General features: G+C 40.4%; 1 protein-coding gene across 4 annotated transcripts in view; it reads left to right on the top strand.

Moving 5' to 3' along the window:
• pard3bb (par-3 family cell polarity regulator beta b) overlaps positions 1–27,456 on the top strand; it is a 248,643-nt gene that overhangs the window by 157,256 nt on the left and 63,931 nt on the right. For all 4 annotated transcript variants that reach the window (XM_039817957.1, XM_039817956.1, XM_039817958.1 and 1 more), the window contains 2 exons: positions 8,024–8,134; positions 8,526–8,903. In XM_039817957.1, coding sequence (XP_039673891.1) covers positions 8,024–8,134; positions 8,526–8,903 — 489 coding nt within the window. The remainder of the gene's footprint in view (positions 1–8,023; positions 8,135–8,525; positions 8,904–27,456) is intronic.

Below are 27,456 nucleotides of genomic sequence, written 5' to 3'. Positions count from 1 at the left end.
AGGTTATGAATGCATGATGATATTTTTGCAATGTAGTCTAACATTAGACCGGGATTACCTCCCTACAGACGATGCAGCTCTTCTGTCTCTCCTCTCCCGTGCTGCTGCTGGGGCATTTGGGTTGGCATCGGCACATGCAGTTCAACACATCTCCTTAAGTCCTCTAATATTTCCTCATTTATGTCATCAACACATCCATGATTCATGGAAATGTTGTGTAAAACAAGGTCATATTTTTCCTTGTATTTATGTATGGTTGGCAAAAATGGGAGCTGCTGGGTCTGTGAGATGAGAGAAGCAAAGTGTATGCGCGGTGTGCACACTCTACATTAAGGCCAAGCATACGCCCTTAAAATAGCATCTGAATAACGTGCCACTGACTTTAGACCAGGTTTTTCCTGGTCAGTGGCGGAATTGTTTTCTGAAACTGCAAAATAGCACCAGGGAACGTTTGCGCCGGAACACGCCTCCTCTTTTTGCTGAACCGTCCGGTGCAAAATAGGAATGATACATGCGTCGGTGTACAAAGTCAATTGCGCTGGGTGCAAGATAGGGCCCACAATGTCATTGTTGCTATAACATTCCAATCATCACTCGACACTCTCTTATTGTTCTGTAGAAGTCACAGGTTTTCCCGAATGAAATGGTAATTGCCAAAAAGGCTGACTTACAATTAAGTTCATCACATAAATTAAGAAATGCTCTTGAGGTGTAGACAAGTTAAATATTATTACTGCAATGTGCTATTCACATTGGTCACCCACAGATTAAAGTCAGACTGTGAATGTTTGTTTAAAATGCCCTTTAAAGTGGACAGCTGGCTCTGGCACTCTGTCATCTGAACTGCTGCCACCTGCCAATCAGATCTGCCAATCATCTGTGTGTTGTGTGTGTTGTGTGTGTTGTGTGTGTTGTGTGTGTGTGTGTGTGTGTGTGTGTGTGTGTGTGTGTGTGTGTGCGTGCGTGAGCGGTAACCATTATACCGTCATGAATAATCATGTGGTGATGAAACATGATTGGTCACACAGTCAGTTGGTTGTCATATACTTGGCCATGGTTGCTGTGAATCTTCCTCAGACACGGTGTGTGTGTGTGTGTGTGTGTGTGTGTGTGTGTGTGTGTGTGTGTGTGTGTGTGTGTGTGTGTGTGTGTGTGTGTGTGTGTGTGTGTGTGTGTGTGTGTGTGTATTTTGTCTCCAAATTGTCTGCAGTTGTGTGACCCTTTGTTCCTCTCTGATCTGTGTATCTTTGCTCAGACCATTAAGGTTGATATTTAAACAAATCTGGCAACTCTCCGAATATTTATATTACACACATACCTACAACCATAACGTCACGCTTTTCAAACATAATTAACATGGATTCAGAGTATGGTTCTCCGAGCTTTTCTGTCGTGTGTGTGTGTGTGTGTGTCCGTGCGTGTGTGTGTGTGTGTGTGTGTGTGTGTGTGTGTGTGTGTGTGTGTGTGTGTGTGCTGGTTGTAAAAGAGACAGTCTGTACAAATGCAAATATGGTAATCTATGAGGTGAGACTGGGAATGTACAAGGTCTACTAGAACCAAAAAGGGACAGGCACTGCCAGTGCGTCATGTTTTATGTGATTGTTGGTGTGTTATAAAGTATGTATGCATGCTGTTCACTTTCAGATTTAATATGGTGTGAATTTATGAGAATATATGATAATAAATGCATTGTTGCCTGCTTGGTTGTAATCGTGCACCACTGTACTCACCTCCATCTAGCCTCTGTTGCTCTGGTTTCTGTATGTATCCATGTGCATATATGTCTGCTAACTGTCCGCTGAATGATCTACTTTCTTAAGAAAATGTCAGAAGGTATGTTTACCTTAGCAAAACTTAAAACTCAAAGAGCAACATAATTGGAGAATGCAATTAGAGCACAATCATTTTCTTTGAACGTTGACTACGGTCTCGTTCTTTACCTATCGTTGATGACTATAATTACACTCTCTCCTGTATTTGCCTCTTTTCTTCCTTCTTTCTCTTCTCCCTCTCTCCAGCTGACCATAATGCGACACCTCTATTTGACTTAAAGTGCTCCATTGTTGGGCCCAATAGCCCATCTTGACAATGGGGTGCTTTGCCATTTAGCAAGTATATCTATTTCCCCCCTTCTCATTATTCTAAGAACAAGATAATCCTTATAGTAAGGCATCATAGAAACAGTATGTAACACTATTTAGCAGTGCAACAATGTTGACACATGTAGCAAGAGGACAAATAGGAAATAAACTTAACTAGTTACAAAATAAAGGGACATAAAGAAAAATAAATACATAAAAAAACCCAGTTTATAAGATACTTCTGACTGTGCCCAGCTCTTTATGCAGGTAAAACCCTGTCTTTTGACCAGACAATGCATGTCATTGTTTCATAATTAGAGAGCACATGCTTGAAAGGGGGGGAAGGACCCACCAGCTGCCAATCAAACGTCATGACAGGAAGTCATTGGAGTGTCACAAACTGATGTCATGCCTGCCAATCATCTGTGTATGTTTGCGAGTGCGTGGGTTTGCATGTATGTGTGTGCTTGTTATCGCAGCACACTTTTCAATCATCCATTCCCTCAGGGATCCATTTGCCAATGATAGCAAAGGGAGGTGTGTCTATGGAGTGGCAGAGGGAGGAAGTGAGAGAAGAGCAGAAGAATAGAAAGAATAGGGGAAGTGAGAGTCACAGATGTTTGCACTCGTTTTCTGCTTGTTTGTCAGTGGGTTTTCTCCTCATGGACCGTTCAGAAGCACAAGTGTGGAACAGCCCTCTGCTCACTGTGTGTGTGTGTGTGTGTGTGTGTGTGTGTGTGTGTGTGTGTGTGTGTGTGTGTGTGTGTGTGTGCGTGCGTGCCTGCCTGCGTGCCTGCCTGCCTGCCTGCGTATGTGCGTGGGTGTGCGTGTCTCGTAGTTGTTTAATGTTAAAACCTGTCTTAAACCTATTGATGTTTTACCATTTGCTACCATGCTGACCAGTTGTCACATCTAAAACATGTTTAGTGTTAGGTCAAGATTTGTAAAGATGTGGGTTAAATGATAGGTTAAGGGTTGCACTCTGGACTGTTACACTGTGCCTGCTGCGGTTGCTTCGTTAAATGAAGCTGATATTTAAAAATAAATTCAAGAAGACTGGGAGCAGAGTGAGGGAAGTTTAATCATCCTTTTGTGTGCATTTTTTCTTCTTTCTTCATCAGTAAGTAATTATGTAGGTATGTTTTGTACAACATATTCTGTGGTAGTACGTATCGTTTACTTACTACTGTCTGGTAGCTCAACAAAATCGACTGTGAAGAGAAACAATAATTCCCAAAGAAACATCTTTTCCCCGCTGGTCAGACATCAGACTCAGATGGCTAAATGTTTGTTTTGTTTTTTTCCTCCTACCTTTTCCAACACAGATGGAGGCTTTAAGAAACCTATATGATTAATTAAATCTTTCTCGCATGCAAATGAGTAGCTGTTCACTTTCCATACAGATTGTGGTGTTAGGTCATAAATATTCATTGGTCATCCTTCTATTCCCACTAATGACAGAACTGGAGGTCATTCATCCTGACGGACTGGTAATCAGCTGTTTTTACTCTGATATCCCGTGTGAAATTATGCGCAAGCGATAATGTCATAACTTGTAAAATTTTAAACGTTTTATATATAGAAAATTATTCCATTCCTCCAGCAATCTCAGAACCCATTGGCTACCAAAATATCGTCCCGTTGCCTACAGATGCTGCATTCATACGCAGATATGTGTTCATTACCTCCAGCACCTGTTTTTTAGTAAATGTGCACTGTGAAGACACTTAGCCTATGGTTTGTGTTTTTACTGATTATTTTTTTGGGGGATTTTCCCTTTATTACATAGAGACAGTGGATAGGCATGAAAGGGGGTTGAGATGGGGGATGACACGCAGTAAAGGTCAGCAGGTCGGATTCGAACCTGCGCCGCTGCAGGACTCAGACTACGTGGAGCGAACGCTCGTACTGGGTGAGCTAGAGGCTGTCCCACTGATTCCTCAATTTTAAAGGACTAACATGAAAAGGAAGTTGCTGACAGGCAGAAGTTGTAATGAGAAAAATGAAAGAAACTGTTTTTTTTGCCTGCTGCTCAAAGGTGCAGAGAGAGGGAAAAGGTCAAAGATGAGTGTCCTGACATCATGAGACAAGCCACTTGACTTCCTATTTACTTCAATTTCCTTGTTTTCTTTGTGTGCATGTACAAAGAGAAATGCACAGGCATTCCAAGTGTGTAGCTTTCTATTTCTGTTACTTTCCTCACTTGCAAAAGGCCACATGCACACACAGAAACACACAAACGTTCTAATCAATGTATGTTTATGGCCTCTCTATGTTTCTGCCTATATTTTATTTCTGTATCTTTGTTCAATTGTGTGTGTGTGTGTGTGTGTGTGTGTGTGTGTGTGTTGTGTGTGTGCGCTTATGTGTATGCATCCACGCATGCTGCCTCCCACAATAGCCCAGTAATAACACTCAAGAGGGACTGGAGAGTGAGAGAGAGAGTAGGCCTAATTAAGCTGTAGGTGTCCATTATCTTTGTACATCTTTCTCTACCCTCTAAATCCTTCTCACTGTCCTTTTCCCTTCCATTTGCTGCTAAATGTAAGTCACTCAAACATAGATACAGATGGTTTCTTGTTTATTGTAATCGGTTCATCTTCACTGTGGAACTTGACCACATGGAGAAAACACCCCCGCAGATGAACACAGGGATGTAGGGAGGGAGAGAATGAGGAATGAACCGATGACGGGAAGAAAGTAAGGAAGTATAGTGTGTCAAGAAGGCATATAACACATAATGCATAGATAGCTCCAAAGCGATCGTTTTATCTAATGTTCTTTCTAAAGCACTTGACTTGATGCTCAAACATTCTTGAAACTCTATATTTTACTCGGTAGCTAATGTTTTAAACCAGATTTTAAGAGGTTAAAGCATTGGTTACAATTTGCAATAATTTCACTCCATTTTTGCCAAAATGTTTTTGTCAATGATCTCATCAAAGTAGCAAATCAGAGATGATCTTGGGGCTTAAACGTGTGTAATACTCTACTTTAAGGATCTAGGGAGCTGCAGATGAAATATGTTTTTTGTACCCTATTTACTTTTCAATATCTTGCACTTTTCCACCATTTGTCCGAATATAAAATCACTCATATAAAATAACTTGAAAACATATTGCCGTTGGGCAGAGTTGGTCTCTGAGGTCAGTGTGGAGAAGTAAAAATCAAATGGCTGTATTAATCTTATGTGGACAGTTATTTCCAAACCACAAGTGAAATGATTTAGTCAAGCTCCTCATCCTTCCCCTCATACATGAAAGCAGCGCATGGCCTGCTGTCCTTAGGTTCACGGTGATGTGTTTGATTGCTTCATTTGTCATAACATATTACAGAGAAGGTATTAAAGAGGCATCCAATGTCAGTTTAGTCCAAAATCAATTTAAGACACGCAATTGGACACAGTGTCATCTAGTTATCTCTCACTTGTCTTGTTTTTCTCCAGTCATCGGCATACATTTTTTCAGTTTATGGGTTTTGTGTACAGGCCTGTTTTGACTTGACAGTGATAGGTAGGTAAGGTTAGGTTTTAAGGTTCGATGCGTCATTAAAGAGCATTAAAAGTCAGATTTTCTCTTACTCTGTATCTCCTGCGAGTAATCCAACCAAAATGAAATCTAGTAATCCAATCTTTTCCCAAATTTAGTTTTAGTTTAAAAGCTGAGGTGAGGGAAGAAACCGGGATGACGGCACAGGAGAGAGAGAGAGAGTGTGTGTGTGTGTGTGTGTGTGTGTGTGTGTGTGTGTGTGTGTGTGTGTGTGTGTGTGTGTGTGTGTGTGTGTGTGTGTGTGTGTGTGTGTGTGTGTGTGTGTGTGTGTGGAGGTTAAGTGCTGTGAGAGAAGTTTTTCAAACCAAGGTGCAACATGCCAAACGAGGCGGCAAGATGAAGGGGTGAAGTCAAGGTAAGCTATGGATAGGATGGAACAGAAATGAGGTTAATGAGAGAAAGGAAGGTAAAAAAAAAAAAGGAGGAATAGGTAAAAGGAAGGGAGGGGTAAGAGAGGGGAAGAGAGAGAGTTGAAGGAAAGGGTAAGCCTGTAACTTCGTATGTAGCAGTAATTAGAGCAAGGCTTGTCCCCAGTGAGGCAAATACACACTCACACTATTAATGCACACACACGGTTATGGCCCTTCATTGCCCATTTAGCCCCCCTCTATGGGGGGTGAATAGGCTGCTTTACCCCCAGTCCACATTAAGCATTTCAAAGAAACATATTACCTCAGTGCGCACACTCCACCGTTATTTTTTCGCAGCAATGCACAGACATGCACAGGCTAAACTACAAAACAGTCACATCAACTATAAACATAACAAACATAATCACAGACTTTAAAATGACCATTAATATTGTTTTAAATAATGCACAAGCAGGTGTATATATATATATATATATATAATAGTGATACTTCAAAAACATCCGCAGCAGTGGGTAGTGGAAGTGTAGACCAAAGAATAATGCATCAATAAATTCACCAGATAAATAAAGCATAAGGTGTGTTATAAGGTCACAGTTTGCGTTTTGCAGATATTAACTATTTAGCAGTATTGACTGGCTCAATTAACCATATCCTGCTCACCGTATAGCTGCTGGGCTGTGCATTTCAATGAGCTTCTATGGGAGGAGTGCTTTTTTTCCTCCTTTTTTTTCATGTCAGCGTGTGAGCAGGCTATACTTGCTTATGACATGTTTAGCCTCTTAATGGCTCCTGATAACTTCAAATCAATCAGACCTTTGTCAGCAAAAAAGTTGACTCAGATCCTGTTTTTGCATTATGGAGAAAAAAAAACAGAACAAGACAAAACAATTTCATTCATCATTCACTGTAAATAATTTTCCATATTTCTCCACACACTCGAGTGGTAATGCTGGTTAACTGTGTTTCTCTCATTTCCACATATATTTTTTTTTTTTTTTTTTTTTTTTTTTTTTTTTTTTTTTTTTTTTTTTTTTTTTTTTTTTTTTTTTTTTTTTTTTTTTTGTTTTTTTCAGGTTAATGACTTGTGCAGTGTCCAGTAGTGCTGAGTATGCTGTTGATGCTGACCACATACAAACTGTATTGACTGCTGTGGTTTGGAGTATTGATATGTGGCCACTTAAAACACTTAGTCTATTGTGTGTATGCCATCTTTTAATTTAGATTAGACTGTATAGAGTAGCAATAGCTTTACATATAGCCTCTCTCTATCTTATTTATTGAACTACTCATACTCTATTTGTTCCACTGTTCTTTGCATTGCATTGCAACTACCAACCTATACATATGCTTACCTTTTTGTAATACATATTTACCTTATCTGTTTGCCTTTCATACCTACAGTATTTGTATATTAAGCAATTGCTATTGTAACAATTCTCTATCTCTATTTTAAGGAGGAAAGAACAGCAAGAAGAGATAGGGAAGCTAGGAACTTACGTTTTGGGAGCATTTAAATTTAAATGTGACTTTACTGCAGCACTAGCAAAGGTTTAGCGGCAGCAGCAGTGCAGGCTGAAGTGTTGTGTTTAGCTATGGCAGCTGCTTTTAAGGATTTGTATCTACCACTACCAGTTTTAAAAGGGAGAAGTGGTGGATGTAGTGCCATTTATAAGCTTCAGTGTGATATACCTTTATTTGGGTGCTTCTTGCTATGTATGTGTGTCTGTGAGTGAGAGGTTGGAGAGACGCAGAGGCGATTCACTTGTTCTTGACACTGAGTCGCAGCCTGATCTTGCACTGAATAACACAATGTCCGTACTTTATCTGCATTCGTGTCACTGTGTTTGCATGTGCAGGATTTCAGCCATGTGTGTTTGTTGTAAGAATGGAGTTTTTGTGGTGTTAGTTACTGCTACCAGTACCACATCATGCTGAATGCTGTTGAAATCCCCATACAAAGTTATTATACTCTAATGTTTTCTCCATTAACTCTCTGTCTGTTTCACTTCTTCTCTCTGTCCAGATTCGGGAAGAAAAAAGAGGAGAAGAAGGACTCAAAAACAGCTCTCCAGCAACAGAAGTCAGGCCTTCTGAGTGATCATGAGTTCGAGAGGATGAAAGATGAGAGGGAAAGGTAGGAAGCTTTGATGATTGTTTGCTTTAAATTTGCTGACATGCAGACTCCGTATCGGTGTATATTCAGAGAAATACTTTTCATTAAGGAAATTTATGTAACCATCTTTTTTTTCTCCTCCTTGATTGCAGATGATTGTTCATTTTATTACCATCTCTACCATTTTTTTCTTTTATTGCTTATCTTTCTTTTCAATCTCTCCAATCCCTCTATCCCTCTGTACTCCCTGCTTGTCATTACTGAGCTCTTTACTAATGCTGCACCACTGTGTGCTTTGTTTAAAGGTTGCCCTTGTAAGCCATGGTAGCCCTGTAGCTCAGCCATTATAAACACTCTCTATGTTTTAATGCTATTTCTGGATGTCTTATCTGGCTCTCCATCTGTCTGTCAGGATCGAGGCAGGGCATCCTGAGCTGCGAGAGCAACGGCTCAGAGACCAGCAAGGTGGTAGTGGCGGGTCAGCGTATCCGGATGTCGAAGATGACGACACAGACCCCAACTACGCCCGAATACAATCTTTCAGGAACCGTGAAATGGGTCCAATGCCACTGCCACCTTCTCAGTCACCTCCCTACAGTACAATTCAGCACACCCATCCTGGCACCCCTTCCCCCCAAGGCCGTTCTGCCTTACCAGGGCATGGGAATCATGGTAACGACCCTGGAGCCATCCCTGATGGTGACCCCCTTGATAGGCTGTACGCCAAAGTCAATAAACCAAGGGGAGCTGGAACTACATCCCCTCCTGTCTCTGCTACTGCTAATGACAGGTAAGGCACCATGACCTTCTCAGGATATACTTACAAGAGTCAGTGAAGGTCCAGCCTCGTGCTTGAGGGCGGTAGTTGATGTTTTTAACCGAGCAAAGCTAAGCGAAGCAAAAAGGTTTGGTAGTTTGACACACAGTGGCAACATTGGTACAATTTGATAAATTATTCTTACATTTAATTTTAGCATATAAATTATTCTTACATTTAATTTTAGCATATAAAATATCTTATAAAGCCTTAGTTTTGTCTTTTTGAAACCTGCAAAATAACCTGGGTCCCCTTGCTGGAGCTAGGCCTGGGCCTAAAGCTCCCAGGTTTCTCCCTGTTCCTTTCCTCTTCCGTCTGTCTTCACTTTTACAGTGCAATAGTATCTTGCTGATGCTTGATATTTCTCCCTCTCTTTTTCCCTCACCTGTGTGTGTGTGTGTGTGTGTGTGTGTGTGTGTGTGTGTGTGTGTGTGTGTGTGTGTGTGTGTGTGTGTGTGTGTGTGTGTGTGTGTGTGTGTGTGTGTCCCAGTAAAATCCCTGCAGGGTTTGATGTGTTCCTCTCAGCTCCACAATCCTTACTCCTAACCTTTATTATGCCAGTCACAGCTCACTTACTCTTGAATATATCTGCCAGTACAGATATCCTCACACACAGACAGACACACACACACACATGCACCTCCTTTCTGTACCTGTCTTCATGCGAGGAAGTAAACCTGTTTGATGGACAGTTCCAGGCTTTAAAGTGATTCTGACTTAGTGTTTTTTCTCATATTGTTTCCTTTCTGCATAAATAGTGTTTCATTATGGAAAGTCAAGACTCTATTGACCTTGGCTTGTAGGGTAGGCTTCTTTAAGATTTGTATTAAAAGTAAATTGCTCAGATTTTTGGTAATGCGGAAGGGAAAGGGATCCAGCTAAGTTCAAACCTTAGTTCAGTTTTAGCCAATCCAAAACAGGGATGTATAAGCAGTGCCAGATTCTTCCAAACCTATACCAATGTGAGACACCACTGTCTTTAAGTAAATATAAGTAAATGCTACTTAAACAGAGTGCCCTAAAAATATTTTTTCCTAACTTGTGTCTACTTTTTAATTGTAAGTATGTAGTATGCTCCATGTTTTCTGGTCTCCTATGCAGCCAGTGTTATTGGGATTTTGTAAATAAACGTTTGCTCGGGCTTTAACAATGCCAGACTGTATGTACAGCTAAATATGCTAATCACAGTAGACAGTTTGAACTATTTAATATTAAAGCATAATTTTTTTTCTGTACATATGTGATATGGTATTGCAATGTTTCAGTTTTCTAACACTAACTTCTAACTAAACTAATTGAATTATAAGATAATACTACTTCATTCAACAAACTCATAATTAATTAGATGAATAAGAAGTTGAATGGATCCAGTGTGGGCTTGTGACTACCAAGTTTAATTTATCCAATATTTTTTACTCAAGTTTTCCTCTTTCCTTCCATAAAAGCAGTAAAACAAGTTTAAGAATGTCTTGATTTTGGAAACCTATATCCATGGCAACAGCAGTCCTGGCAGATAGTGCTATTCATTTATCATCACTTCCTGTAACCTGATGATGCAGACAGAAGCAAGTCCTGGTATTGGCTGACAGTAATCGATGGTGCCAAAAAAAGAAGGTAGTCGTGTCAGCGGTGTGTGAGTGTGCGTTACTCTGTGTTACTGTGCGTCAAGGGAGGGCAGAGCCGCGGGATGCATGTGGGAGACGGAGATAAACAAAATCGCTAAAGACTCCATTCCATCAGCAGCTCAGCAAAGCAATCAAGCACACCGATTTACACACACACACACACACACACACACACACACACACACACACACACACACACACACACACAGAAAGTACAGTAAGTGATGCAGTGACAAAAACACCAACAACATAGAGCTCACAAATGTACAAAGCTCTATGTGCATGTACCGCTCTGTGTGTGTGTGTGTGTGTGTGTGTGTGTGTGTGTGTGTGTGTGTGTGTGTGTGTGTGTGTGTGTGTGTGTGTGTGTGTGTGTGTGTGTGTGCAGACCATATATAAGATGTAGATAGACCGCTGTTCTGGTAATCATGGATATTAAAAGCAAAACTACAAAACAGGCCATGCCTTGTGCTTGACAATGATGATAATTTTAGGGCTGAAACAACACCATCAGCTCAGTCTGATTTACACCCTCCCCTGGAAACCGTGAGTGCTGCTGGTTTACCACATAACCAGATCATTGAGTCAGTGGAAGTATTAATAACTTTAAGTGGGTCTTAATTCAAAAATAAAGATCAGGTGGAGTATTCAGGACACAACACTTCATAATGCTTGCTGTACATTTGGCAGTTGCTACTTTCACTTTCTAGTATAGGCCTTGTTACTTTGCTACTTTGAAAAACATTGTCACATTAAGAAGTTGATATCTTCTTAATGGAACAATAATTCAAAGTAATAAACATAAACTTAAAATAGAATTAGTGTGGTTATACCACTATTGTTTAGTTTCATTTGTGCTACCTCCCTTTAATTTCTGGTCATCGGTTGTTAGTAACACACAGCAGAACTGACTCTGGATCAGCAGTATGCAATTTTTTTATTGCCTTTGCTTACCCATACAGTCTGCTCTGTAACTACTGGTGCACCTCCACTAATTTGAAAAGCCTCCATAGTGATTTTACTCTGGAACTGGGTCCGAGCCAAACACTAAAACACCTCATAAATGCAGTGCTTTCATATCTGCAAGTATCTCTGCGATACATCTGTAGCAAAGTGCACATTATCAATCAATAGGCACTTAGTAGTTGCCCCTAATAACCATAATGCTTAAATTTGTCAAAAGCTTTGACAAACTCTCCAGTAGAGGAGCAACAGGCTTCTGAAATAACAATGATGCTTCCCCTTTTTTTTATTATTTTTATTCTCACCTACTTCTTTTCCAATGATTGATTTAAATAAACAACACGCACACAGCCTTCTACAACACTTTCATTGTCTTTGCAGGAGTTCAAACATTATGTCAGTTCCTTCGGACAGCTGACAGCATCGTTTTGCAATTTCCATATATACTGTAGGTCTTAAAATAGAGTAAATTATATTCCCCAGCACACCTTTATGTGGCTGGCTGCATGTGCGTGTTTGTGCGTGTTCAGTGGTTTGCTTTAAACAGCACTATTATGGAAGGGCGGTTATTTAACCACGCAGCACAGTAATATATCACAGTGTCTGCATTTCAACCAGCCCACCCCCTTTAATTCTAAAGGGCACTGCCAGCTCAGTTCCTTATGCATGGAAGAGTTTAATGCAGACTCATTTAGTAAACCCATTACACAGGTAGGTATTTCCTATGTCATCATCCTTTACATGAGACAACCTCCACAATAAGGTGTCTAATTTTAAAAATGCTATGTGAAAACAATGGCTGTCCACATTAACATTTGCAAGTTATTTTTATATTTAGACCTTACCTTTGCTGTGTGATCTGGGTCCGTGTACGTTTTTATAGTTAGTTTTTTCGTTTGAACCACAAAACAAAATAACGAGAAACCAGCTGTTTTTCGTTTGTCGTTTCAAACCAAAAACAAAGAAACGGTAAAAAAAGAGCCGTTCTCCGTTTTTGGTTTCTGAATCCAAAAACGAAAAACGACTAAACCATAGTCGAATAACGGTCCGATTTTGGTTTTTTGAAATTCCCTTTTCACTTATTTGAATTTGGTTTAGTCGTTTTTCGTTTTTGGATTCAGAAACCAAAAACGGCTCTTTTTTTACCGTTTCTTTGTTTTTGGTTTGAAACGACAAACGAAAAACAGCTGGTTTCTCGTTATTTTGTTTTGTGGTTCAAACGAAAAAACAAACTATCAAAACGTACACGGACCGATCTGCTATATTGACATGTCATAATAAGTGACACAACATGGGTTAGAAAACGACAGTTAGTTGTCTTCCTATATTTACTGCAACACGGCTCCCCTGGCCAGGCTTATGTCATCATCTTCATTTTATCCTACACTAGAGACAGTTTTAAAAAGCAAAAAGCCAGCTAAGTCCGAATGGAGTAGTAAATCAGTGAGAGAAAAAAGATGCATTTTCAAATTCAGTCAGCTTAGTATGGACGTACAGTCTTTCTCCTGGTGTCCACCCTCCTGCAGCTCCTCTGCCTCTCTTCCATCTCAGTACACAGATGGACCGATTGGAGCGCCTGAGTGGCTCACATAGGGAAGGAAGTAGCAGTGGGAATCGGGCTGGGAGAAAAAAGGACGCAAGCAAAGGAGCTCTTTAGAAAATGTTCAAGTGGAGGGCAGGATTCTTCGCCACACCCTCTGCGTACACAGAGGGACACCCACACACACACACACACACACACGCACGCATACACACATGCATACACACACGCATACATACATGCATACACATATACACTTTCTTTCTCACACCCTCGTCCTCTCAGGCGAACCATTTCCTCTGTCTTGCGCACTCACACCCTTACTGTAGGTGCATGTACAAAACTGAGGTAGTTACGATGTCAAACACACACACACACACAGTTCATTTTCTGAAGTGACCACCCAAGCCTTGGATGAGTGCTGCCCTCCGTTTTCTTGAGTGGGTGCCCCCTCCCACCCTCACCCATCCACTACCTAAACCTTTCAAGTGTCCCTTGCAGGTTACCATAACAACCACGACCTCTGGCACTCCACCAATTAGAAAACAATCAGTCTGGAGAGACCAGAGTGGAGTGAGCTTGAGAGAGAGACAGAGAGAGGTACTGTAGCGATAAGTAGAGATCAAATACCATCAAGAATGAAAGAAAGAAATGTCCAGAGTGGTTCACTTTTTTACACAACAACATGTTGCAACTGAATGTTGGAAGTGAGAAACTCTACTCTAGAAAATGTAGCTTTGGTTGTGCTGAAAAAGCAGCCATCCACTGACTGCTTTATATCAGACGGTAATAGGCTTTTCTTCTGTATGTCAAGATTTCCTGTGGGATACTAGTCAGTGTAACACAATGTGAGATGTAGTTAGTTAGTTATGTTTTATTTCTGTGTCATGCCAAACATTTTGGCCCATCCCACACGGGATTACAAGACACCACAAATGTACTTATTTAACAAACATCTTCCTGTCGCATATACAAATCATTCGGAGAAATACATGAATACAAATATAAACATATACACACATATGCACATACATATATGTATATACACATACACACATACACACGCACCACACACAAACAACAAATTCTCATCTACAATTCATCTCGATAAAGAGCTTTTTTCCTCTTTTCCCAAGCATTATCTAGATAATTAGCTAATTTATGTTTCATATTTGAACAGCCATCTCAGTCTTTGAGCATCATCCATATTTACCAAGTCAATCTCTGGTTTTATCCTACGAAACAAAAGATCACGCTGTTCACAATAAAAAGAAACAAAATGGAACTCATTTTCTATATCATTCAAACAACACATGGGACAGATAGTAGTGTGAGCTTCTTTTGACTTCTAAAATGCTACACATAGGCAAATGTATTAATTTCAACACAAACTGTACCTTACCTAAATATTTAAGCTTGCATATAGATTGCACTCGTCTTCTCAGAGTACATGAAAGGAAACAACGTCTCTCCCAAATTGTGCATTAATAGTCAGTATGGTGAAATAGAGACCATGAGAGACACAGAGGGAGCTCGTATGCAGGAGAGAAATATGAGCATTTAGCATTGCTTGGCTGGTCACTGGAGAGGCTTTCTTTCCTCCATGTTAATTAATCAGATATTCTTTCAGCTCAATTAGTGCCACACACAGGCCTTTTTTTTTAAAACACAGTAATAAATACTCGCTGTATCTTACACACTTCTCACACACAGAGTGCAGGGGCAGGGCCGTGGGTGTGTGTGTGTATGTGTGTGTGTGTTAGGGGATGGATCTTTGCTAGCTTTGGGGAGAAACATGATTTTGGTACGAATAAGCATTAAAGCAAAGTCACAAAGAAAAGCTCTTTCTTCGCATTACTGAATAAACAACCGAGGTCACATTAATGCAAAATGCTTTGGAAAATAGCTGCAGTGGATAGGAGTAGTAACTTACTGGCCCGATTGTAAAGGTTTCTATCACATTTCAGTTAATTCTACAAGGATTTAATGCAAGTCATACTGTCTGTCTGCGACATGTAGCTCCTTGTCTTTCTGACAAGTGAGGGCAATTAATGTTCTCTCCACAAAACAAAATGCATTGGTTGGTAAAGCAGCTTAAAACAACCCATCTCATCTCCTACCACCTGTTGATTTCTTGTAACAATGAAGACAATATTTCTTTAATCTTTACTAACTAGTTTTACTTTACATATAAATGCAAAAGAAAATTGCATTATTATGGAAACTGTGATAAGAAATGTGGAATTCATCAATTTAAAAAAACAACAACAGAGAAGCAAGCAGATTCAAGGACCATGGCGGATATGAGAGAGAAGTTTGGAGTGTTTTGGAAGGAAAGGGAGGTAAAATGGAAGGTTAAGTGGGATTAGGAATAAAGGGGAGGAATGGGAGTTGAAGAAAGAAAATGGGACAAGGGTTGAAAAAGAAGAAAGGTATGGAGAAGAAAGAACCAGAATGAGTTAGCAGCAAATTAGCAGGAGGAAGTGTTGAAGAAAAGGGGGATTTCATTCTAAAAGCAGGAAGAGAGGGATACGGAGTACAGGATAACGGTTATGGAAAGCATCGAAATCAGACAAAAGAACAGAATGAAAAGAGAGGAGAAACGAGCTGGAGAGATTTGGAGAAAATGATTGAGGGTGGGTGCATGTTTAGAGCTAAAAAAAAAAAAAAAAAAAAAAAAAAAAAAAAAGAAAGCAAAGAGGATGATTTGGAAAAGAGAATACAGGGTCCAAATTTTGCAAGCTGAAAGGAGCCATGAGTGGACCCAAATAATTGCAGGAATGAGAAAAGAGGATCAACTGGTGAAAAGAAGAAGTTGCGAGGGATTTAGAGGGAAAGAGAGGCTAAGTGGATGTTTTAGGATTATTCAACAGATGAGTTGGGGAGCAAGGTGGACGGAGTGAGGACATGCAAGGAGGATGAGGAGGGGGGGTCAGTGAATGGCCTGGACTAAAAGGGCAAATTAGACTAAGAAAGGGAGATGGGAAAGTACAGAAAAGTAAGAGAAACTGAAATGAGATGCTGGGAGTAGAGAATGTGTAGAGGACTAAAAGAGAGGAATGAGAAGAGGGTGGGGAAGGGGGGATGGGGGGCAGACGAGAAAAAAGCTCAGAGTGTGTGTTTTCCGGACTCAAAGCGTGTGATTCAGCCTGGCTAATAAGAGAAAGCTCTCAAGAGGCACTCGTCCGCTCCATTCCTTCCTCCCCCTTGCTCTCCTTCCCTTCAGTATACCCTTTCTAGGTCTCTCTTGCCCCCTGTTGCACTCTCTTCCTCTCATTTATGATTTCCTCCTCTTGTATTTGCACAAGTACTTTTCAATGAAAAATAAATTCCATGCAAAGGACATCCGCCCGCGATGGGGCACATACACGGTAAAAGGACACATGGGCACAGAGACTCAGGCTCTTAGAAGGACACACAAACAGATGGACGCTAAAAGTTTGAAGACACAAAAGATAGACGCTCAGGGACAGATCTTTTACGTTATTTTCCATCTATATGGATGTTTGTTGTTCCTTTACTCTTTTATCTCATGCACCTTTCATACAGTAGTATTAGAGTAAATTAAATTGATATTTCCATTGTTCCATTGTTCCACCCGTAGCTAAGCAACATGTACACTCTGTTTTTTGTGTGCATATTGTGTGTGTCAGATTCTATTTGGCGAAGACTTTTATGGTTCATACACAGTGCATTACTTCTTATTGTGCTCTTTCACCATGTGTGAGAGGGTAATTGAATGTTGTTGTTTTTTTGCCGTAATTATTTTAACAGAAAGCCAAGACAAAATGTATGTATAATATATGTTTTCACATCCATATAATCTATGTGAGCTTGCATTTTATCTTATCACAGTGAATCCAAGTCTAGTGTGCGCAACATGCCTCGCTCACTTACTATTAAGTTTGGATCATAAACAATTTATGACTTTCACAAGTGTTTATATTAGGGCTACAGATTTCTGTTCACATCATTAATTCTTGAAGTTGTCGTCACACCTTTCGGATAAATTAAAATTCATGTTTGGGGATGGAGATCAGGCTAAATAATTTTGGTTAGGTATTATGCATGCAGTTGGGTAAAATTATTCTGGTCAAAGCAAAGGCAGTTTTTTGCTTAAATAAATCTAATAAAAATATCTTGGTTAAGTTCACATGGCCAGCAAATATTTGTATAACCAGCAAAGAAGATTTGACAAGCGGGTATTAGAGAGATTCAGGTCATATGAAGTAAAGGTCAGCTGGAGTGACTTCTTAAACTTTCTGGAGTGATTGGAGAGATTCTTAGTCAAGCTAGAATCAAGTGTAAAACGACCTAATGGTAGATGTTTACGTTACACTTTCCACAATGTGTACAAAAGTAATATATGGTTCTGACTGTGGCGAAAGCCATAACATCGTTATTATATAGTTATATATATATATATATATATATATATATATATATATATATATATATATATATACTGTATATATATTATTATAGTTTATATATATATATATATATATATATATACTGTATATATATTATTATAGTTTATATATATATAGTTTATATATATATATATATATATAGTTTATATATATATATATATATATATATATATATATATATATATATAGATATATAGATATTGTGTGCAAAAATCTGACCTCTGTCAGTTTGTTTGTAGATACATCTGTTAATGTTATGTTCTTTGTTAGCATGAAACTCTTTTTTTCTGTGTAGAAAAAAACCTGATAGCCTAATTTATTTGTTTGTCCTGTCTGGTTCCATCTATTGGCCTGCCCAAAGGACTGAAAGTCATATTTTCCTAATACTTAATAACAAATATTAACCATACTATTTCTCTAACCTTCACCACATAGACAGCACAGTGACTCAGTAGTTAACACTGTCTCCTCACAGCAAGTAAGCACTGCTGAGTACTGGGGATCGATGTGTGAGTTTGCTTGTTCTCTCTGTGTTTGCATGGGTTTCCTCCGGGTGCTCCGGTTTCCTCCAACAACCAAATAGAAGTTAGTGCTCCTGTCAGCGCTCCTGTCAGTGCCCCCTGACCAAAAAGGCACTGGCAAAAAGAAGGAGTTGGTCCCTGGGATCCTGCGGCTGCCTACTGCTCCTATGTATAGGTTAAATGCAGAGGACAAATCTTAACCTATTGGTGACGGATCAGAAAAATGCTATTAATGGCTTAGGAAGGCACTGACAAACAGTGTTGTACTGCCAAGTGGGGCAGCAGATCACAAAACATTGTATAGATTATTTTAAAGGCAATGTCAAACAACAACTTTTGTTGTATAATTAGGAGATATATATAAAAAAGTGCAGAGACAGTTAAAAAAGGCTCAGAGGATACCACGGGAAGAGCACAAAAACTGTGATTGATCAGCTTGGGCTGCTTGTGTTTCCTCTTGCAAGTCACTCATGCCAATAGCAATTGTTGAGAGTGAAGACAACATAAAGCATTGTGAAGAACAGTTCAGTAATTGTCTCCTTTTTATCAACATACATGTAAGGATTAAATGATCTTTGTTATCCCTCAGTGGGGCAATTCGTTTCACAGCCAGCAGAGAATAAAAGACAGCAGTTCATACACAACATAACGTAACATACATTCATATTCATATGGGACAACTTACATCAAGATAATAATAAGACTAATGGTAGCTATGACATATTAGCTCTTAAATCTCATGGTTATCCACCTTGGTGCAATGTACTTGCAACCAGATGGCAGCAGCCTGTATTCATAAGACAATGGGTGACTTGGGTCAGCAAGGATAGATTTGGCTTTCCTCATGGCTCTGGCCCTGTATAGAAGGGATAACTCTTCAAAATGTATCCCTGCAATTTTGCACGTCACAAATGCTGTTTAATCTGTGCTTGTTTGTCGAGGTGCAGAACCATCTCCACTGCAGATCTTCAGTTTGTTGCGATCGTCTCTCTGTATCACACTGAATGAAAGCACGTAAACAAGCCATAGCAAGGCAGTAGTCTCCTGTTAGGTAATTAGACAGGGTGAACCTTCCCGTCGTATTTTGCCATGAAGTGAATAAAATAATTGAATCAGAAGCTTTTGTGAGAAATATACATTTCAAACGTGATCATGTACAGTACAGTGCATCTGTCTGCTTTTGCTGTCATGGGACAGCCCTTGTGTCCGGTATAAATCCAGCTTTAGAGACATGCCATCCACAGCTATTGTGGTTGGCAGAGGCATTAGGCAAATTGGCCTCCCGTCACACACACATGGCTGTTAAAGTCAAAGGGGAATGTTGAGCCAGACAGCCTGCCTACATGATTTTGTGCCAGCCTGTTTACCACCTGTAGCGTGCCCCTTCTCTCTCTCTTTATATCTCTCTCTCTCTGGCTTTCAAACACACATACGCACACATAGAAGGCTTGTCTAAATAATGTTATGCCAGACAATTTTCTAACTGTACAATATGCACACGCAGACACACACACACAGACACACACACACACACACACACACACACACACACACACACACACACACACACTGATTATCATGAGGATAGGATGCCAGCCTCCTTTGCCACTGTGAGTGTCTCTCTTGCACACGCCGGCTTTTAGACAGCTAGTCTGACTGATGTCATGGCAGTCGATAGAGCGCTAATTACTCCCCGTGCTTTGACGGCGCCGCGCAAGGAGCAGTGTCATATCCCGTCAGATTCATTTTAAAAACACGTGTCACTTCCTGTTAGCCTGTTGAGGAAAAGAAAGCAACGGAGCAACCTGACAGCTCCTACACTCCACATACACAACTGCTCTGTATTACTTTTTCTTTGACACTCTTTCTCCCCTCTCCCTCCCTCCCTTTCTCCCTTTCTCTCTATTCTTGCCCCCGTCTTTCTTTTTGCCTCTGACCCACCTGCCAGCATTGGTGATCTTTTGTTGTCAGACTTCATTAGCAGAGACGTCAGCTAATTAGAGCCAAGCACAAGCTTGGGAGATTAGGAGGAAGAAGATGATGAAGAGCGCGGCAAGGGAGATATGGAGGGAGGCAAGAGGGAGGCAGGGCAGAGGAGATGGAGATAAGCCGATGATGAAGAGATTAAGATGGAGTGGGAGGGAAGGAGAGATGGATGGTATCAAGGTAGGGATGTAAATGACAGCAGAGATGATTACCTGTATAAACTGTGGAGGGCAGAATGAGGAGAGAGAGAGAGAGCGGGAAAAGGATGGATGGAGATGCAAGAAATTGAAAATAGATTGTGGAGAAAGAGTGGCACAACTGTGAATATTTCCTGCACTAAATGAGTCAAAGTCAAGGAAAATGTGAAAAGAAAATTGAATGCATCGTAGAAATGTCAACATTACAGAACATAATATATAGAAAGCTCATATCCATGTCAACACACACATGATGGACAATAACTCACATTGATTAAGTTGTTTTTCTTACTTGTAGTAATCTTGTGTGTGTGTGTGTGTGTGTGTGTGTGTGTGTGTGTGTGTGTGTGTGTGTGTGTGTGTGTGTGTGTGTGTGTGTGTGTGTGTGTGTGTGTGTGTGTGTGTGTGTGTGTGTGTGTGTGTGTGTGTGTGTGTGTGTGTGTGTGTGTGGCAAGCAGCCGAGTGAAACACAGATACAGAGAGTAAGAGAGATAATGCATTGACCTGTGTCCGGTGTTGTGATCTGGTCTATCCTTGTAAGACACAGCTGATAACGATCCTCTACTCTACAACTAGACACCAGGGAGAACACACAGGCCAGTACACATCCCCGGACGTGTGCAAAGACAAAAAGACTACAACTCCCTCTTGTCCCCATCAGTCAATATGAAACTCCATGTTCCCTCACAGCTATCGACTGTGCTTTGTCTCCTGTCATTGCCAAGAGATGAAAACTGCCTAAAAGTAATACGACCATTATTATTTTGAGACTGTTCATTCATGAGTTTGAATAGTTCAAATACTAATTAATTCTTTGTGTGTTGTAACAACATGAATACTTACTTGTATACTGAAGTTGTATTTAATTGAATTAAGGGATTATGTATAATTAAGTTAATTCATTCAATTTGTATCAGTGGTTAAAAAGGTTTTAAGGTTCCTCAGTTATTACACATTTAATAGGGAGTCAGTGTTCACTTCCTGTTGCATTGAAAAGGGTAAGACAGTCATCTGTAGCTCTGACATTTCTGAAGCAGCAGCTATTGTCTGCTGCTTTGATTAGCAACAGCAGGATGCAAAGTCACAAATTCCCTACTTTCCATTTATATACAGTGTGTACCATCTCTTAAGCTTTTAAATCAATTGCAGTTTATGTTTTCAAGCGTTATTGATTTTTCTAAATGGCTATCATGACTTTGTGTCTGTGCTAATGAAAGGAAATCCTACTTCTACTACTTGACGTTTTTTTTTTTCCAGAAGGTCAACAGCTCTGCCAGTGGGTAGCATTTATTTTATTCGTTTCTTGTCTTTGTTCCTTCCAAGAATGCAAGACATAACATATAACATCTGGAAAGTAAATCACAATTGTACTCCCTCTGATGCTGAGTTGTAACACGTTCCATCCATGCAAGAGATGTCGGTAGACTATCTTACAAAAGAGTTATAATGGGTTCCTGTATTCAGTTTTGTATTGTGTGGCTTCTCGTTTATCTACACACATACTAACACACACTCTCACATACACACATTTGAAACGTGATAAATCAGACCGAGCTGAGAGTCTGAATGACATATTCCCCCGTGCCACATCTAAGAGGAGACCATACATCACCTGTGTGTTTGTCCATCCCTGTGTGTGTGTGTGTGTGTGTGTGTGTGTGTGTGTGTGTGTGTGTGTGTGTGTGTGTGTGTGTGTGTGAGCGTCTGGGAGCTTACATGTGTGTTGCTGCTTGTGTGGCAGATTGCACCATAGTCCTTTGGCCATTTTGTGTCAGATTTATGAAACCTTTCAGCTCAAAGTCATCTGTTAGAGAGCACTAAAAAACATGCTTGACCTGTCCTTTGTCTTTTTCCTTGTCTCAACCTTTTCTATTGTATCCATCTCTCCATCTGTCCCTGTCTTTCTTTGTGTACATCCCTTATACATATTTTTCATGGCAGGAAAACCCCAATAGATCATCAGGTGGATATGACAAATCACTGTGTTTTCCTTTTAGATACCAGCACTGGTGTTGGTAATGTCTTACTTAATGTCTTATCTTAAAGTTAACCGTAATGATTATGCCTTTTCAAGGTATGTACACTTAATGTGGGCATTGGAGTGGAAATACATTAAGCATCTTTCAAGGTATTTAAACCTATGCATTTTCCTGAATGGATTGTGTTCAAACAGGCTCTGACAGAAGTCACATCCCGTTATTAAAAATGAATGTTAAATATACATGACCTATATCACATATCACACTTCATCCTGGCTTCAGCAGTGGGGTTTCGCCTTTAGATGGCCTAAATGACAAAAGATCCCAAAACTGATTAAAAGCCAGCCAGAAAACAGATTTTAAGGGTGCGCCTTTTTATAACCAGGCTTGTAAATATTTATAGTCTTCGATGACAAGGACCTATTCCTTTGCTGTGGACATTGATTTATTTTATAGCGTATCTTACAATGTTATTAATGGAACAGAATTCTCAATTATTAATAGCAGCATTATTAACAGCTATGCCGAGTTTCCGATTCTGATTTTAAACATTTATAGAATTATTATTGGTGTGACAGAGCAAGAGCAGGAGATTGATCTCTGTGTGTGTGTGTGTGTGTGTGTGTGTGTGTGTGTGTGTGTGTGTGTGTGTGTGTGTGTGTGTGTGTGTGTGTGTGTGTGTGTGTGTGTGTGTGTAAAGTAAAAGTGTAAAAGAGAGAGAGAGAGAGAGAGAGAGAGAGAAATACTCTGTTGCTAGACTGGAGCTCAGACTTATGCTTTTATTTTGAAACATGATGGGCCCTATTTTAACGATGTGAAACGCAAGTATCAAACGTGAAACGCAAGTAGCTTTGTGGGCGGATCTCGGGCGCTGTTGCTATTATACCGGCGGGATAAATGACTCTTGCGCCCGACGCAAATCTAAAATGGGTTGGTCTGAAGTAGCTAGGTGTGGTTTGGGCGTAACGTGCAATAAACCAATCAGAACTTCATCTCACATTCCCTTTAAGAGCAGGCGCTCTTGTTCCATGGCGAATTGCTATTATGATGGCGGATTGGCCTGGCGCACGCCAGCGGGAGCTGTCCGGGATGCGGCAAAGTAATAAATGCCCGTCTTGGCCGGGTGGCGATGTTGCTGCGGCCTCTCGGGCGCATCTCCTCAAGTCTGGAGAGGATTGCTGCAGCCATGGAGCGTGGGCCTCCAAACGCACCACCTGCTCCTGTTGTGCCCCTTCCTCCTCCCCCCACTCCATCTCCGTCCAGCCGCAGCGCATTGCCACTCCTGGACCAGATCCCGCCGTAGTGTCCAATCCCACCGTAGTTCAACATCACGTCTCCTTAATTCCTCTAATATTTCCTCATTTATGTCATCAACACATCCATGATTCATGGAAATGTTGTGTAAAAGACAACAAGCCACAAAGAATGCTGCAACTTTTTGAGGACTGTACTGTAAAGTGCCTCCTGATCTATCCAAACACCTGAAGCGCTTTTTCAGTAATATTTTTCTTTGTAATTATGTATGGTTTGCAAAAATGGGAACTGCTGCCTCCGTGTAGATAAGAGAAGCAAAGTGTATGCGCGTTGTGCACACACTACATTATGGCCAAGCATGCGCCCCTAAAATAGCATCTGAATAACGCGCCACTGACTTTAGACCAGGTTTTTCCTGGTCAGTGGCGGAATTGTTTTCCAAAACTGCAAAATAGCACCAGGGAACGTTTGCGCCGGAACACGCCTCCTCTTTTCGCTGAACCAACCCCAGGAGCGCAAAAACATTCCCTAATTTACTGACGTGCGTCTGTGGAGGGAAAAGTCCGCTGTGCGTAGGGTGCAAAATAAGAACAATACATGCGTCGGTGTACAAAGGCAATTGCGGCAATTGAGATTTAAGTAATTAAGAAAATACAGTTGCAAAAATGTTTTAGATACAGAGTCATCTACGGTATCACACACAAGCACAGAACAATGCTATTAGGCTATTACACATGAACCAACCCTATTGGTGTTTAATGACCACGAGGTAGTTAAAAAGTGAAGTCATACAAGTCTGCTTTTTATGGCTAACTTGTTTTTCTAAAGTGAATCAATAGCTTCCTCAGTCTATGGTCATGGAACTATTTGCATAAATGTGTGTGTGTGTGTGGCGTGTGTGTGCGTGTGTGTGTGTGTGTGTGTGTGTTTGTGTGTGTGTGTGTTGTGTTATGTCTTTGTTTATCATATTTATTTCTTCTTGAGCACACCCTCTTCCTTTTATGCGGGGTGATAAATCGTATAAAGTACCCTTTGTTTGCAAGTGTGTGCACTTGTGTGTGTGTGTGTGTGTGTTTGTTTATGTGTGTGCATGCTTCTGTGGACAGAAAATGAATGAACCCTATTCTCCCCCTCCCCAGGGTGAGGTGAGAGGTGTGTGTGTGTGTGTGTGTGTGTGTGTGTGTGTGTGTGTGTGTGTGTGTGTGTGTGTGTGTGTGTGTGTGTGTGTCATGTGGAGCTCTGGTGACACAAATCATGTCTACTGTGATGCATAAACATGAAACAGCACGGCAAAAAAGCAGAGCAATAGGAATGGAATAGAAATGTTTGGCTTGAATCTTATTTTTAACAGTCTATATGGTTTGAATCTTCTCATGTCTTTCTACTGACTTTATTTGCAATCACACCACTTTATTTAATTTCTCACATTTAACCCTTCCTCCCTAATTTCAAATGTATACAAAGTTTGGAGTGGCTCTAATAAAAGAGAATGGGATACCACCCATTACTCAAACATTTAATGAGAATCCAACAGTGGAACAGAAAACACATAAAAACACTGACAATAAGAGTGTTAAGAGACATCCAGTTTAATGAGCTTTGACACTTTATTCTGTTCTTGGTTTGTGAGGCATTATGGAAGCCCTTGATCCATGACTGTTGAGAAATCTGTATCTGTACTACTACTTTCCAAAAGCACATGCATTTAGAAAGCGGTGGTCAGAGGGTGAGGGCAAGAGCAAAGGGAGATGTGGAATGTAAATGGATTTCCTATAAATAATTGTGATAAGCTGCCAGCTTGCCTGAAGCCGCCTACACACGATCCACGGTAAAACCGCTTTGCGTTGGCGCACCGCTCAGAATTGCCGCCGAGCGCTGGGCTCAAAGATCAATTTATTTCAACTTTGACCTTGTTGCCGCTCTAAGACCTTTAAACGTTAAAATTACATTGATTTACTTGATAAAATGATTGAATAAAACAGCTAAATATAATGTCAGTTAAATAAAGCTAATGAAGAGAACGGTAAAACTCGTACCTGCGAAGGTTATGGGCTCAAGGCAAAGAAATGTGTTTAGCTCAGTCATTACAGTGTTTCCTCTAGAATTATTTTCAGCGGGTGGGGGGCGGGGTCAATGTCAAAAAGTAAAGGCTTATCTGATAATGTTAGCTACTGACCGTTACCTTGAAACCATCCAGCAAATAGACGGTACCGTAGGGTGATTTAACGTCACCGCTCATTTTACACACAGTTAACAACAAAACTAAACGCTGAGTGAACATTACTACGTTTTTCATGTTGGTTTTGAGCGGTATGCACCCCCACTGACCTGGAAAAATGTTTTAAAACAGTAACGTTAATACAGCGTGTCGGAGGAATACAGCGTTCTCCTGCAACGGGAGGCAGAGGTGACCGTCACCGCAGCGTTTTAGCGAACGTTAGCTTCTTGTCTCATCTGGGGACTGATAAACTGTAAATTCATCAAATTCAGTGTCTACAATGCTATTTTCCAATAAACTGTAGCTGTCATATTTCACGGGACCCGCGTGAGTGCAGATTTCATGTCGCGGCTTTCGTCGCTGTTTGTCACCTAAGATTGAGTGACAAGTGTACTCGCCCTGTTGTTTATTTTTGTTGCCATGACTTTGCTAGTGATGACGTCCTGTCTAATTCACTAATAATCGTGTAATTACGACTTTATGACTTTTCAGCGGCGGTGCGGTGTACATAGCGGAAACCCTGTTGTGCGTCTGCCTTATTTCTGATACCGTGGCGGCAGAGATTTTACCGTGGTGGGCCGCCGCGGTAATATCAACATACAGGAAACACTGCATTAAGTGCAGTTAGCATCTGATTTGAACTCTGCTCCAAATTGACTCTTTGCACAGTACTGTAGGTGTTTTGCTGCTGCTGACACAGCTCTCTTACCCCTGCAGGCTAGAATATGGAGCACAAATACACTCAAGACGTGAACACACAGACACACACGCGGAGACTAGATTTGTTTCACTATAATGCATTCATCTACACAGTACTGTATATACTGTACATAAATAGCTTCTCTCCCAATCCTCCAGTGAAGTTCAAATAAAAAAAGAATGAATACAAGACAGGTAGTGCATTATGCCTTAAATATTGTCACAAATGAACACTTAAAATTAAATGATGAATAGATTTAAAACAGTTAACAAGTTTAACAAAAAGAAGGACACCAAAGTGGTTTGGTGGATGGAAGTACTACCAAAAGTACATTTAAATAAAGTCAATGTTTTTTTCTGTTATGTGAGGGTGAGAGCACATGCACTTAACATGATTTGTGATGTGAGACCGAGGATAATGTGTTTTCTGTGCTGCAGCTAATATAGTCATTCACACAGCTCTCTGTGTGTATGGTTTCAAAGAGAGGAAGGGGAGCAAAGGGGTGAGAGCAAAATAAGAGAATGAATGAGAAGAAAGTAAGGACAGAGAATTATAAACCAACTGAAGGCAACTATTCAACTATATTTTGATGTGTTGATCAGTCGTGCTAATCTATTAGGTACTTTAGAGTGCTGCATAATATTTGTCTAGCATGTTGCTAAGCCTTAATTAGCATGCTTATGTAAATGGTGTAATTCTATGTTTCCCCGCTCTACACCATCGTTTCTGTCATCTGTGATAGCTGGACATACATGGACGTAAGTGGGTTCTATTGTGTGTGTTTTTTCTTAGCTAATATGTTCTTTGTTGGCTGTGTGTGCAGAAACTGAGTAGGGTTATCTGATACAACAGGTTTTCCTCCAAAGTGTGAAAAACAATAACGCTAGCCCAAGTCTAGAGATGGGTTTTGTACTGTACAGAGATTTGCAATAGTTAAAAACTTATTTTGACTTAGGATTTCTACAGTATACCTACAAATGACTTTATGAGTCACATGCTTAGTACTGGTAGTGCAACATTCTCAGAAGGCATAGTGTTGTTCACAGACTGCCTTGGAGACTGGAAGAAAGGATGTTGCTATTTTTCTGCCTTCACATAAATCTCCTGACG

The sequence above is a fragment of the Perca fluviatilis genome, chromosome 12 (genome assembly GCF_010015445.1).
Source record: "Perca fluviatilis chromosome 12, GENO_Pfluv_1.0, whole genome shotgun sequence".
NCBI lineage: Eukaryota > Metazoa > Chordata > Actinopteri > Perciformes > Percidae > Perca > Perca fluviatilis.
This window is presented reverse-complemented; position numbering and strand designations above follow the sequence as displayed.